The sequence below is a fragment of the Notothenia rossii genome, assembly GCF_949606895.1.
Source record: "Notothenia rossii genome assembly, chromosome: 1".
Taxonomy (NCBI): Eukaryota; Metazoa; Chordata; class Actinopteri; order Perciformes; family Nototheniidae; genus Notothenia; species Notothenia rossii.
In genome coordinates this window covers 86563257-86577150 of record NC_136912.1, presented here as the reverse complement: position 1 = coordinate 86577150, position 13894 = coordinate 86563257, and the positions used below count along the sequence as shown (strand labels likewise).

The following is a 13894-nucleotide window of genomic DNA, read 5'->3' as shown; positions in this document are numbered from 1 at the left end:
ATGTTTCCCTTCTATTGTGCGTTATTTTTACTTTTGCAGGATGCTTTTTTATATTGGTTTATTCTCCAAAATCCTCTCTGATATTACACAATGAGCTCTTTTTACATTCATTAGGTTATTCATTAGCTTTGATTATTACTATCATTACTAAATTACGTTCTAATTCAATCATAAAAATGACATACTCTATAAAGAAGTACAGGCATATCTGTAATAGGTAACGTCTCATGGATTTACATTTATAGACATCTTTCCTAGAATGATTGATTGATTGAATAGGCCTCACTATATTTTCATTTTTTAATGGAAGTTATTGGCTCAATTAACTTCGAAAGCTTTTTAACTGTTTGAGATCATACAAACGTACACCGAATGTAGGGTATAGGGACAATTTAAAACCAACCCAAATACACTTTGCCTGTAAAATTCCTTTGCAGTTTGATTAACATTTTAGTCTTTTAGATATGTCAATTTATAAGCAAGTCACATCAAGCAGCATCAAGTTGTAGATCTTACCAGGTAAATTGATGTTAGGCTATTTAATAAAATAAATTTCCGAAGCTTATTATTACGACTTATCGTTATTTAAGGCCAATAATTGGGCAGTAATTGGATCATTTATTGTCTTATTGGCTATCATTTTCAGAGGTGGGAGAAATACTTCGATCTTAGATGGACAAGTAGCCTACAAGTAGAAATACCAGAGTATAGGAATACAATACAATACAAGGTGTTATAACAGAACAAAGACACAAAGAAACACTAAACATAAAGTCAACAATTCATGTGGCACAACAGCATAACACAAAACATACTGTATGCGAACAACGTGCAAATAAAAAAATATATACATATTAGTATATAAATAAAAAGTGTGTGTGTGTGTGGGGGGGGGTGTGTGCGTGTGTGTGGTCACTCACTGCTCCTGAGGTTGTGACAGATTACTGTTACAAGTCCTGCATTCAAAATGAATACTCAACTAAAAGTACAAAATGATCAGCATCAAAATATACTTAAAGTATCAAAATGTTGTCTTGAAAAAATGTACTCATCTTAGAATAATATATCATATGTTTTGATTATAAATATTGATGCAATAATGTGTTTATCAAAGCTGGTAAAGGTGCAGCTATTTTTATATTAACTATTTATGCTTCAGGGTTTTTCTTGTGTAAAGTCTTATGTATGTGTTGATTACATTTCACACCATTGATCCAAATCGGCAAAGCAAGTAAAGGTATTAAATAGGTAGGCTATTATTAAATATGTAGGGTTGTGTAGTGCGGAAGAAGTATACTACAAAGTAGTACAGCATTGAAATACTAGTATAGTACAAGTGCCTCAAACGTGTACTAGAGGAAATCTACTTAGTTTCTTTACGATCATTTTAATGAATGTATTCTCTTGTTAAGCATTGGTTCAGGTCTGAGATCAGTGTGAGATGAACTATTTATGGCCTGTCGGGCTACTCTCGGCTCGCGATCACCAAGCGGCACTGCGTGTGACGACAGCGGCGGAAATATTTTCTCGCTATTCAAAATGGCACCGTCTCAATCAGGAAGTGGAGAAAACAACTAAGAAGAATAAGTTGGATAAAATCGCTATTTGCTGTTACTTTGACGCGAGTCTTCGTTGAAAACCATCCCGTGTGGTCGGGGTTTGGATTGAAAATAAGAAACATATTGATGGTAAGTGTAATTCGAAGATATTGTGAAAAGGCAGGCGACACATCGGCAGTTGCCTTTATACAACAAGATGCGTCCAGGGAAGCCTCTCCTAGGAGCGCACGTTTTTAACGACGGGTTACGCCGGTCATCAGTTGTTCCCCTGAGTTTAGCGTTATCATAGACGACGATATCGGTAGTCTTGGATAAAGTGGAGATCAAGAGAAGTTGGGTTAGGGTTATCTGTAGCACAGGATAAGACGCCGTGTTGTTGGTATTCGCAATTACGATTCAACGGTCAAGAAAGGCCGGTAGCTAACCACTAGCTTATTCCAAGCTAGCTAGTTACTACGTAACGTTAGCTAGCTTGTACTAAGCTACTGCTCTGATAATCGGTAACCACCAAGTAATGTGGCTCTTCACAAATACGTGATAACGTTACTTTAAAGTGAAACATGCTTGCCTAAGTGCTTGTTACACAGACATGTCATACAATAATCTTAGATGTTCTTCAACACACTAACTAGTTAAGATAGTGAGGCTAATCCAATAACAGACGGAGTTAACATTCAAAACGAACATACCCAAAGTCAGAACACGACTGTGAGCTATGCTAACCTAGCTAGCACAGTTGGCTACACTAAGTATGTCTATAGTATCAAACTAGTCTAAAATATTGCTTCATTTGTGATAATGTGTCAAGTAAACGGGAGTGGGCAATTCACAAATGTGTTGTATCCAACGTTTGGTTTCTTTCTATCTCATCTAAAGTGTTTCGCCGATCGGCAAGCTAACAGTGGCAGTAAGCCTGTAATGAAGAGCCTTGGCTGCCTTTCTTTGTGCTGCTCGAAGATCAGTGTGCCCCGGTACCGTTCTTTATAAACCACTTTTCGTTTACGGTTTTGGTTGCTAAACATTTCACAAAGTCCACGCACTTTAATTCATAAACACGTTAAATAGGAAGAGTTATTTATTCATGCCTATTAATTTACACATAAGGCAACGTCTTGTTTTACTAACGTTATTATCGAAGTGTACATTGAGTAAGATGGATTAATGTAACGTTGGATCTCACAAAGAGTTGGGTAATATAGCCCCAGTTTGTGCCCGGCATGTATTATCATAACGTTTATAAAGGAGATGGTGTAATGCTGTACTTTACTAACTTTAGTCATCAACACGCTAGGCATGTCAGTTTTTGTTTCATTGCTTGTGTTTTAGTAGGGGTGGAAATATCTGATCTAACATTATTTGCTTAGTGTGAGACTGAAACCATAAACTGGCATATTAGGGGTTGACTGGAGGAGTGAGTGACCAAGAGGAAATGAAAACAGTTCCCACAAAGAAGTCCCCCCTAGTTTTTTTTGTTTCGTGCAATTCTCACTCTTCAGTTTCCAGTGGGCCTGTTGCCTGTAGCCAAGGTTAGTCAAGCCTCGTCATAGTGGTTTGCTATTTTTCTAATGATTTCAAATCCCAATTTTCATTATTAGAAATCCCCCTTTGCTGATGGACACTTTTTGGTGACTGTTAAGTCAAAAGTTCCCATATTTTACTATATGCTCTTGACCCCGGGGACATGGTCAACAGCCTTGGTGTCATTTGTTGTCAAATCCCTCTTGCAACAAGCTCTGTCTCCCTCATAGGTTGTAATAGCAACAGGCAGGCTGCTCAGCTTTTTGATTGACTAGAAAAATTAAGGGCTAATAAACACAACTCACTGTTCCCTTTTTTCCTGTCCACAATCTAGACTGCTAAAACTTATTAGATAGCTGTTCTCAGAGGCAAACACACAGGCAGAAAGGTGGCTGTATCCTATGTTCTTTTTTATTTGCTCTGTCTTTTGATGTAACCAGAATAATTGTACTTCCCAAGTGAGTGGACATATTTTATGGCACTGGCTACTTTTGGCACACTGGTGTGCTGTGGTTTATTTTGAGGATATCTGCAATTGCCTGGCCCCTTATTGTAGTCCTATTAAAGGTTACTTCTGTGACAGTTTAGTTGCATGTTTGTGCTGCACAGCTCCTGCTTTCCCAAGTTTCCTGTGTCAGACATTTGAGGGCTGCATGCCCTGCAGGGACTCTGATGGTCACAAAACACACCAGATGTGTTAATACTACGTCTACAGGAATTGTGAGGATGCAACTCAGAACATGGAGTATTTCAAATCAGTATTAGCCAATGGGTCCGCAATGTTTCAAGACATTATTATTTTCCGAAATGTTAATTTTCATGGATATTCTTAATTGTATTGATCTGGTTTTTGTCAATATGATACTCTTAGGATATTAGTTTTTTCAACACTGACTGGTGGTGTGAACTCAAACAGCTGTGATGCATGGCTCAACCATGGCTCATGGCCCCTGCTCTTTGTGACTTGGCTTCCATTCTCCCTCTGCCTTCATCTTTGCTAGTCCCTTTTTTCTCCCCTATCCAATTGGTGCCAGTGATAAATCTAATTTATGGCCCGTGGACTGATTAGAGTGAGAGTGAAAAATGTGGAGTGGAGGAGGGGAATCGGGGCTAGGTAATACGTTTGATTCAGTTCCTGCTTTCCCGGAATCTGGCCTTCATTAGATAATAGTTCATGTATTAAACATAACATGGATGTTTGGTCATAAGAAAGCAAGAAAAACAAGACTTTGTTGTTGGGGACTATGTGGCCAAAGTGTTCACTTCTACATTGTGACGAGACAAACTGGTCCTTTACAATGGGCTATTTGAGTATCCCATGTCTCAACTAGTATCCAGACCTGGAGGCTATGTGGAATACTCCCAAGCCACATAAGAGCTCTGTACGAGTTGACTGAGATGCAGGATAGCATGCAACACTGTAGCATTCCTCACTGCTTTGCCTTTTTTCTGTGGAAAAAGTGTGTCAACATCCTTCTTAGAAAAGCAAACAATGATTCCAAAATGGGATTCATCCAGGAAGGAAATTTGAGAGAAATATAAGTGTCCACGTTGATACATGACTGAATACCTTGTGTGTCATTGTTTCACTTATCAGCCTAGATTTATATCCAGCACCATGTGATTAACAGGGAAGTAAAAAACAAACATTATTTTTAAGGCTGACATATAACCTGGACTGTAAATGTTTGGAGTAGCGTAATAGACTGGCCTTTTTCCCCACATCTAACATCAAAAGATTTGTGATTAACTAATGTTATCCAACATATGGCTGTCCTGCCTGCTTTGGGGGTCTTATAGCAGTGTTGATGACCCATATTGTTTTGATGAATGTTGCACTGGTGTATTTGCATAATATGTTAGAACATATGTTTTATATGAAGTTATTTGCTGTTAAGCAAGTTTTCATCATTTCATATTATCTCATCTTCTGAATGCAAATTTGATTGCAAATTTCACCTTTCATCTCAAAACATTTTATTTGCCTGTAGATCATCTTTGTTGTAAATACATTGAGTTGATTCAATTTTACATAAGGTCAATTATTTTAAGAACATCCACCAATCTGCAGACTTTTATTTCCAAATGTCCATTTGATACATGCACCTTTCTCTAGTCAGGGCATAGCTTTATACTATATATTTGTTGAAGCAATGCATTATCTCTAGCCCACTGCTTGACTACAAATCAATGTACTGTAACAAGTTACAACAGTTAAGTTGTGGGTGGAGGTAGTTGCTGCAATACACAGACCACAGCAATATTATCACCGGCCACTTTACGCCCTGCTTGGCTGGAGGTTCAGTGTCAACTTATAAGACACTTTACACCTCACCACTGACATAGCATGCTATATTTATTGAGATTAAACTATTTTCTTTTAAATTATTTTTGAATTTCTGGTCTTTGTACCTTTTTATAATCACAGCACAGCAGTTTCTAGACACTGCATTCATTATATTTTTTGTCCATGTCAATTCCAATATGTCTTTTTACAAACTTGTTACAGGACACCCTGAGGTTTGGTTAAGGTTATTTGACAATACAGAATGAGTAAATGTTTGCCATTCTTATTAACTAGAAGACTGACAAGGTTTGAGGATATTTATTTTTGAAGATGTCAGTTAGGGAGTGATAAACGCAGCCTTTACTGACATTCCTCCCAGCCACTTCAGTTCCATTTAAACAATGAGCCACATTTTGACTTGCCTCGTCCTACCCTATAGGCAATTACACTGCTGGCAGCCGACGTTATTAACTTGTCTGATCTAACATTTGTCCTTAAAAAACAGTTCAATTAATCTCACATATCTTGATCCAATCGTATTTGAATGTGTGGTCATTTTTTTGTGAGGCAGCAGCAGTTGGTTTTTTCCTTGTTTTGGTCACATCCTTCAGTTATGGACATTGTACCTTTTTGAGAAGATTAAATGAAATGGAGTATGAAAAGATGAGGGGATGTCAATAATGATATTTTAACAAAGAATAATAACTATGTTGGCTGATATCAATTTCTTAACAAAGCAAATAACCTTTTCAATAAAGAGTGTGGTACTTAATAGTTAAACATTTAACTTTAAGTAATTATTGTTCCTCAAAATAACAAATATTTTAGATATGTTTGACACATTCACATACACTCAATGCATTTCTTAATTTGATGAAATGTAACTTTTAGTTTTGTCTTCCACAAATAAGCCACTAACATGTTTTGAGAAAATACATGTTTCTGGCTAATCTTTATAATTCAATGGCTTACAGTAGTTTTACCTGTCAATGAGTATGCGCCTCAGTTGATACCAGACAGATGACCTGAGTTTAAATGATTTGGGCAAAGCAAAGGGTGCAGAAGGACTGATAAAGACTGCTCCCAGAGAATGGAGGTCATTGGAAGTGGAGCAGAGTACTATCTGGATGTAAACAGCAGCACAGCTGAGTTCACTAAACTGAAACACTTACTCTACATTGGATACAACACTTACCTTTATTAAGTCATTTTTAATTTATTTAAGTACTTCAAGCTATTTAGATTCTGAGCCGCAGGTTTGCTCCAGTTGCCATTTCAGGATAAGCTGCACTTAGAGCAAAACAATTGTTTTAGTACTATCTATGTAACATAACATTTCGTAACATCACAACAGGCACGTTTAAACCCTGTCTTCTATCTCGCGCTCTATTGCAGCAGTGCACATTTTGCTTCCCTGTGCTATGTTAATTGTTTGTGAAACGTGCATCTGATAGCTTTCGCCTGGTGTTTTGACTGCCTCTGATTAACTACGACTAAGAAGGGTGGGGGTGGAGGTTGAGAGTCAAGGAACCAGATGCCTCCGATCAGCAGAATCCATCTGGGGGTCAGGCTGGGTGAGAGGGGAGAAAGCAAAATGAACATAAAGAAAATGTAGACATGGCTAGCACAAGGCAAGAGAGGGATTGTGATGGAAATAGGAAAACAACAGGCTCTCACTAGAAAGGGATAGTGATGGAAATGGGGAAGGAGTCACAAAGAGAGTATGGGGCAGTGAAGGGGCGGCAACAGTATAGAGTGGGAGGGGGAAATAAATGGGGACAAAGATGGTTCAAACTTTTTTTGAGAATCTAAAGGTCGAGAAAAATGATTGACGCCAAGAGATCAAGTTGGATAATAATACTTTACCATCAGAACAAATAAGGAAAAGGAGGAGCTGTGTTGTGTCTGGGCGGATGAAAGTAAATGAAAAAGGCTACATTGTATTTTAATGAGTCGTTTTCTGTTCATTAAGTAATCCAAAAGATATAAATAGAGATTTAATTACAACAAAAAACGCATATAACTTTTAAGTTGTGACTTTACATTGGTCTTCTTTTCTATCTTCACCTTACAACAGTGGAAAAGACACTTAGCTGTGAGAAAATGCACCTAGAATCACTAGCCTGAATAACAAGCCTTAACTAACCAATTGTTCAAATCGGTCCAGCCTATGAGTATTTTCTATTCTACTTTGTTTATTTAAAAGAAGCTATTGTCTGTTCACCAAACTAGTTGAACAAGAGCAATGCATGTTAGAGAGCTGCACCCAGCTAGCATGTGTCATCATCCCTCTATTCCGAGGAAATTAGATGTCAGAGGAAAACGAGGCAGCTAAGTGGATCCTTCTCTCTCTGATGTACACATGCTTTGATCTATTTCTGGTGGGGGCTGGTGGTGGTAGAAGTAGATGTACTCCTCAAAAAGAGTGTCATCAAGCCATTGCAAAAGCAGAGTGTGTGTGATCTGTTTCTACTTCTCTGCACTGCCCCAGCTTTGGCCTTTCTCAAACTCACCTTTCTTTCCTCTTTCTTTCTTTACCACAACAAAGGCATCCATTGAGCCACAAGTGCTGGATTAAGCCCCCCCCCCCCCCCCCCCTTTATGGACAAATCAATGTAATGTCTCATTCAGCTGGTGTTTGTGGGCCCAAAGATATTTATCATCAAGGCAAACTGGTGCTGAACAACCACTTAGAGTGGGTTAATAGGAATCTAATTAAGATGAATCGTTATCGCTTTGTAAGGATCTAAATCTTTGAGCCCTTCTTTTCAGTCAGACCAAATCATTGAATTGACTCTATTTGTTCAATGTGTTCCTCTGTGCTGTCGCAGTCCAGAGAGCCTCTTTGATAAATATTTGAACGGTGGAAATGCAATAACAACAGGCTCTTAAAACCCAAATTGTTTCCATTTCCCGGCTTTTGATAAGACAGCAGATAAGGTTACGCAGTCAATCGATCATTATTCTCTATCCAGTGTCCTGCCCGGTCACTGGGCTGTCCGCAGCCCTTCATGGACATGACTATAATGCTGAATGCAGAGTGTGAATGTGGGGAGGGGAACAGGAACAGATTGGTAGCTAATGTCTGTCCTCTCATCCTTGTGCTTAAGACAGGACTCTGTGTCATCATTAATGTGTTTCTGCGTGTTTGTGCACGTGCACACAGAGGCAGGGATAAGCCTTTTGTGTTGAAAAAGGTGCTAATTAATAATGTAGGCTGTTTTGAATGACGAAGCCCTGTGTTTCCCTGGGAAGTTACTTGTTCCTTTTATGAATATTTTATCACGGTAGCTAATGAATCCAGCCATTCTAGGCAATCATAACCAACTAACAGCCCCCTCGCTGCTCTGGTGTCAGGCAGCTGCTGCTTGATCATTTCTAACCTGATTACTGGCAATGCTGATGGACTCAGATTGGAGATCATGAGTGAGTGTCGTGCATTGGATTAAATGAATCATCATTAAGACAGATACACATACAACAGAAGAGTGGAAGATACAATGAGATAGTTGTCAATGCACTAACGGTACAGTTGCAGATAAGAATTAGACTACACTAATATTATTAGTATAATACTATTTGTACAATTTGTGTCTGTGTGGGATTGTTTCCAACTCTTGTGATCCAAACTTTTTCAATACTTCCAAAAGTCATTATATAATGAAAAGGTTAGATGTAAAACACATCACACATGTAACGTACAGGACATCTAATGACTTGACATGGTTTCAGTTTTACGTGGGTGGAGCGTCAAACGTCATACAGCCAATGTATGCTCGTACTTTTGTTAAGATGTCTGTGAGAAATGTGGCTAAAATGATTCCTCTGTAGGCCATGAGCATGTAGTAATAAAGATAAATCACAGATACGTGTTGAAGGATTCTCTCTGTGCCTAGAGAAGGATTTAGTACTTGGGAGAGGTGATGAAGCAACAATTGAGGGGACACAAAAGAAAGTGGGATAATGACCATCCTTCTGTCCAAACCTTAGCAAAATGGTGTATTTTCTCAGTCATACAGTCTCCTTTTTGTTTTAGGAATTTGTCACCTTACCATAGAATAAAATATTGTACAAATAGTGGAGTGGAGGATTGATTATATTTCAGCACTCTACATGTGAGTGTGCATTTGTGATTGAAATGGCACACGCGCCAGGCAGCGAGGTTGTTCTCCTCGTGAGCGTTAATCGTGATCTAGGAGCTTAAGGAAGTCACACTTCCCTGGATGATCCCCATGTGCTCTGGCCACAACTGATACTCTCCAAAGGCCAACAGCATAAAGCCTGACAGTGCTTCCTGCCACACTCTGCGTTTTATCTCTCACCTAATGTACTACTTGCAGCACATGTTGGTTGCTGTGAACATAAAAACAAACATCTTGTGTTTGTGATGTGAGGGTGGCATGCTGCTTGTGAACTTCTGTCTGGCTGACAGACGGACACAGTGACTCACACAGATAAAGGGAACCAACTGGCCACTTCTCACGAAATGCACTCTCTAGCGTCACTAAATCTCCATGTTTGCACTCCTTCTGCCCACACAGGTCATTGAGTGTATTTTGCAACGATCATCATCGCATAGTGTTTGAGCTTCATTTCTTTCAGATTTTCACAATCGGTGCACCTGAAATGGCCTAATCTCCCTGCAGAGAGCTTTTGCGCCAGGCCACCCACGGAGAGAGATTGAGGGAGACACATGGGAGGGGGGTTGTACAAAAACCAGCAGTAACCTTTGAAGTAATTAACAGATTTAACAGATTACCCTACAAAATAGTCTCTTTCTCTACTGCTTTATAACAAAGGTGTTGTGTGTGTACATCTTTATACCATGGCCATTCTCTTTTCATCATTTGGATATTTAATTGAACAGTCTTGATACACATTATAAATCCAGATATCGGCAAGAAGAGACATCTTTTAAATAACTAGTCAGGGTTTTTTGATGAATGAACTCCTTGTGTCCCCAGTGCTGCAGTGGGCATGCTTCGTTCTTATCTTTCTTTCCCCATATCTCCAACCCTCTTTCCCTCATCACCTCCCTCTGCCTGTCCATGGTGTTTAGGAGTAGTAGGGGGTTTGCTGTTTTCCGGTAATGAGAGGCCTTACAGGAAGCAGATATGTGGGACCATGATCAGTATCGATTATCTTCAGAGGCTGGCTGAAGGAGTGGGGGGTTGGCTAACAGGGGACAGCAGAATACGGAAATGTTTCTGTTGCTAAGAGACAGTAACTGCCATGGTGGTGGGTGACGTGGGGATGGAATGACAGCGACTGTCTGTCTGCTCAGGCTTATCAGGAGAACTACCGTAGTGTGTTTTCAGCTGTCACAAATACTGACTCATTTATTCTGTCCGCTGTAGAATGTGTACTAATACTATTAATACTAGTACAACTACTACTGTATTCCTACACACAGAGCAACCTGTGATTATATCATTCAGAAACTTAACTATAGTTTTATAGACATCACCCCTGAACCATGTAATGCAATATAATAACACATAATTACATCAGATAGAGACAAAATCAAGTTTCAGTTTAGTTTCTCTCTCACTCACCCGCTTACAACTTTCTGTTTCTCTTCACCCTTTTTCTCTGCATGGTCTTTTTTTAGAGTAGCTAGTTTCCCTATTATAAAACAATGCTTTACACCCAGGTAAAGCCTAATTCAAGGATGGTTGTGAACTGCTTGTATACTATTGGCCCATTGAACTGCACCACCTGTGGCGTGCATGTTGGGCTGAAAAGGGTTATAGTAATTTAGCAAGACCTCTGACCGAGATAACCCTCCAAGAGGCTTAAGAAGCTTTCATGCATCCAAGCTTTAAAGCCTCCTTTGGGTGTTGCATTGAGTACAATTCTACAACACCAAAGGGGCCTCGCAGGCTCTCCACACACACTCCATGACTGCCCCTTGTTTCCCTTCCACTGCATTCATCTGGACCTCAGAGGCTGGAAGCTGTCCACACACGTTCACATCAGATCCCATATCTTTTTTCTGATGACCTCCTGCCTAGAAGGTTTGCCTGTTGGTCCTTTGCACATGTTCTTATACCCTTATCCAGACAGTATCAAACCGGCAGCTTTAGGGTAAAACGGCCTTTCTTTGTGTGTTTTGGCAATGTGAATATATTGGGTAAGGTCTCTCTGTTGCACACTCTCTGACACACAAAGGCCCTCTTATTTGGACCCTCATGAACTCTGTTAGGATTTATTACCTCAGCTTTGTCCCCAGTGAACACGTCAGGTCTATGTCGCAGATTGGGGGGGAGGGGGGACGGAAGGTAACAGTCTGATTAGTTTGGGGCAAGGAGTGTTACTGAGGCTACACAGACATGCATTGTGGAGAGCTAGGTGATTGGATTGATTCAGAAGTCAAAATGATGAGTTGATGGTTTCTCTTTATACATGTATTTGGCATGCATTTAGAATCAGTAGTTTATTTTTAGGGAAACAGATTTATTATAAAAGCACATACGGTGAAAGTGCTAATGCTGACTTCATGCACATCATTTTATATTTTCACTTTCATAACATCTTTGAATTATGCAGCAGAGGCACAAAGCTGCCAGTTTTTTGACTCAAGAGTTAACCATATCTGAAGAAAGTAGGTCATTGTGGTTAGTTTCCCAATGATAGGGTTGGTTTGCCTAATACATTCTGACAGATTCAAGAGAGAAGTCTGCAATTCAAATGTAAACACAATACTATCTTTAGCAAGTTATAGCATTGTGTACATCTTAATATATGGTTTGATTTCTAAAATGTGCGTATGTATTAGAAAGAGAGCCCAGAGTGTGGAGCTTGTTAGCATCACACAGGGTTCTGTCTGTGTCCAGACGGTCTGGTCTATCCAGTCCAACCTGTCATCATATCAGGGACAAACAGCTTGCACACACACACACACACACACACACACACACACACACACACACACACACACACACACACACACACACACACACACACACACACACACACACACACACACACACACACGACTTGCGGCTCATTTCTGCATGACTTCCCCCATTCCTGTCTATCTACGACTGTCCTAGGCAAACAGTGAAAACCTACCAGCACAATTATTAAGTGTATATTATGTGGAATATGAGTAGACGTATACATCAGTGATCAGTTGCTGTACTCGAGAGAAGGCCTGCTCCTCTGCATCCCGGCCTGTTTGCTCCGTGGACCTCCTGCGCGGATATCAATTGGTCCTCTGATGAACGTTGAACCTTGAGTGATGTTGGGTGATTACCATCTGATAAGGGCTGTCAATCAATATATATAAGCTCACACTATATTATGGTTTAGATCTGAATTCAGTTTTTGTAGTCTACTAGAAGCAGTGTTGATGGAGAAGAACAATTATTTTTGTCATGTCCTTCATATTGTAACAGTTTTTGAATTAACCCAATAAAACATGTACCGTACATCTTTTTTTTTTTAATATACGTTAATTTAAATGTTTCAAGAGTGTATAGGTAAAAACATTGTCTCCTATTAAATTAATTGATTTGACTTCTCTTCTTTCAATTGTAGTTTACTCCCCCCTGTTCTTTACGAGGGGATTGCAGGCGGAAATGTATTAAAAGAAGAAAAATAAAAAATGTATATTGTTAGTTTTTCCTACTTTCTTTTAATGATTTTTAAGTCCGACCTCATTGATGCTGTATTTATTATCACTGTGTTTGCTGGAAGAAATTCCCTACAACTCTTCTAATGTCTCTCTGGCCCTTTCTCCCTCTCCTTTACATCCCTCCTTATCTGCTCTCCTCCTCAGGTCATGGAAAGCCTTTGCCCTTGTTAGAAGTACTATCTGGAACACAGCCAGCAAGTGGGTGGTGGTCGGAGGGAACATAGCCTAAGTCAGCTGGTGGTCATGTGTGAAGCTCTGGTCTGATGCCCACCCTCCCCTCAGCGCTGGCCATGGACGCGGAGAACTACCTGCATCCAGAAGGCCCTCAGCTGGACAGCAACTTGTTCTCTGTGGCCTCCCCTAGCACAGAGGTATGCTAACAGCTTATTTACATTTATTTAGATGCTAGATGCATGTTACTTCTTACTTGGGTGGTTTTTTCTTGTAGTCCTGTCCAATTTATTTATAATTATTTTATAGAAAGCAGATACATTCCTTGGATGGTTTTAATTAACCTTTTTTTGTTATTGTTTATAGCATTACTCAGTTAAAAACATCAGGTATTTTTGAAATAGTGTTGGGAATCAATCCCAGAAGACTGCTTGAATGTATTCATTGCATAAGTATAGAGCAATGTATTTATACATAGGACTGTTGGATAAATCAGTTCTAACAATACGATATATTGTCAAAATTAAACTCCTGCAGCGTAATGCCCCTTTTCTTTTCACTTTCCCCACTATCACATATCTATCATGTTAAAACACACTCTAGCTGTATCTCTACCTCAAATATTGACTGTGGGACATCTGAGCTCATTCATTAGCCTATAGGCAGGTTAATCATTTGCAACTATTTTGATAATCACAAATAGATCAACCATATCAAATA

The 13894-nt window shown here is 39.4% G+C and overlaps 1 protein-coding gene across 3 annotated transcripts in view; it reads left to right on the top strand.

Annotated features, from left to right (window-relative positions):
• The first annotated feature begins 1454 nt into the window (after positions 1-1454).
• sbno2b (strawberry notch homolog 2b) overlaps positions 1455-13894 on the top strand; it is a 61649-nt gene continuing 49209 nt past the window's right edge. Inside the window, exons 1-2 of one of the 3 annotated variants that reach the window (XM_079647634.1) lie at positions 1455-1688; positions 13148-13374. In XM_079647634.1, the coding sequence (XP_079503760.1) occupies positions 13267-13374 (108 nt within the window). In that variant the 5' untranslated portion in view covers positions 1455-1688; positions 13148-13266. The remainder of the gene's footprint in view (positions 1689-13147; positions 13375-13894) is intronic. The other 2 variants (XM_079647635.1, XM_079647636.1) reach the window with 2 other exon arrangements.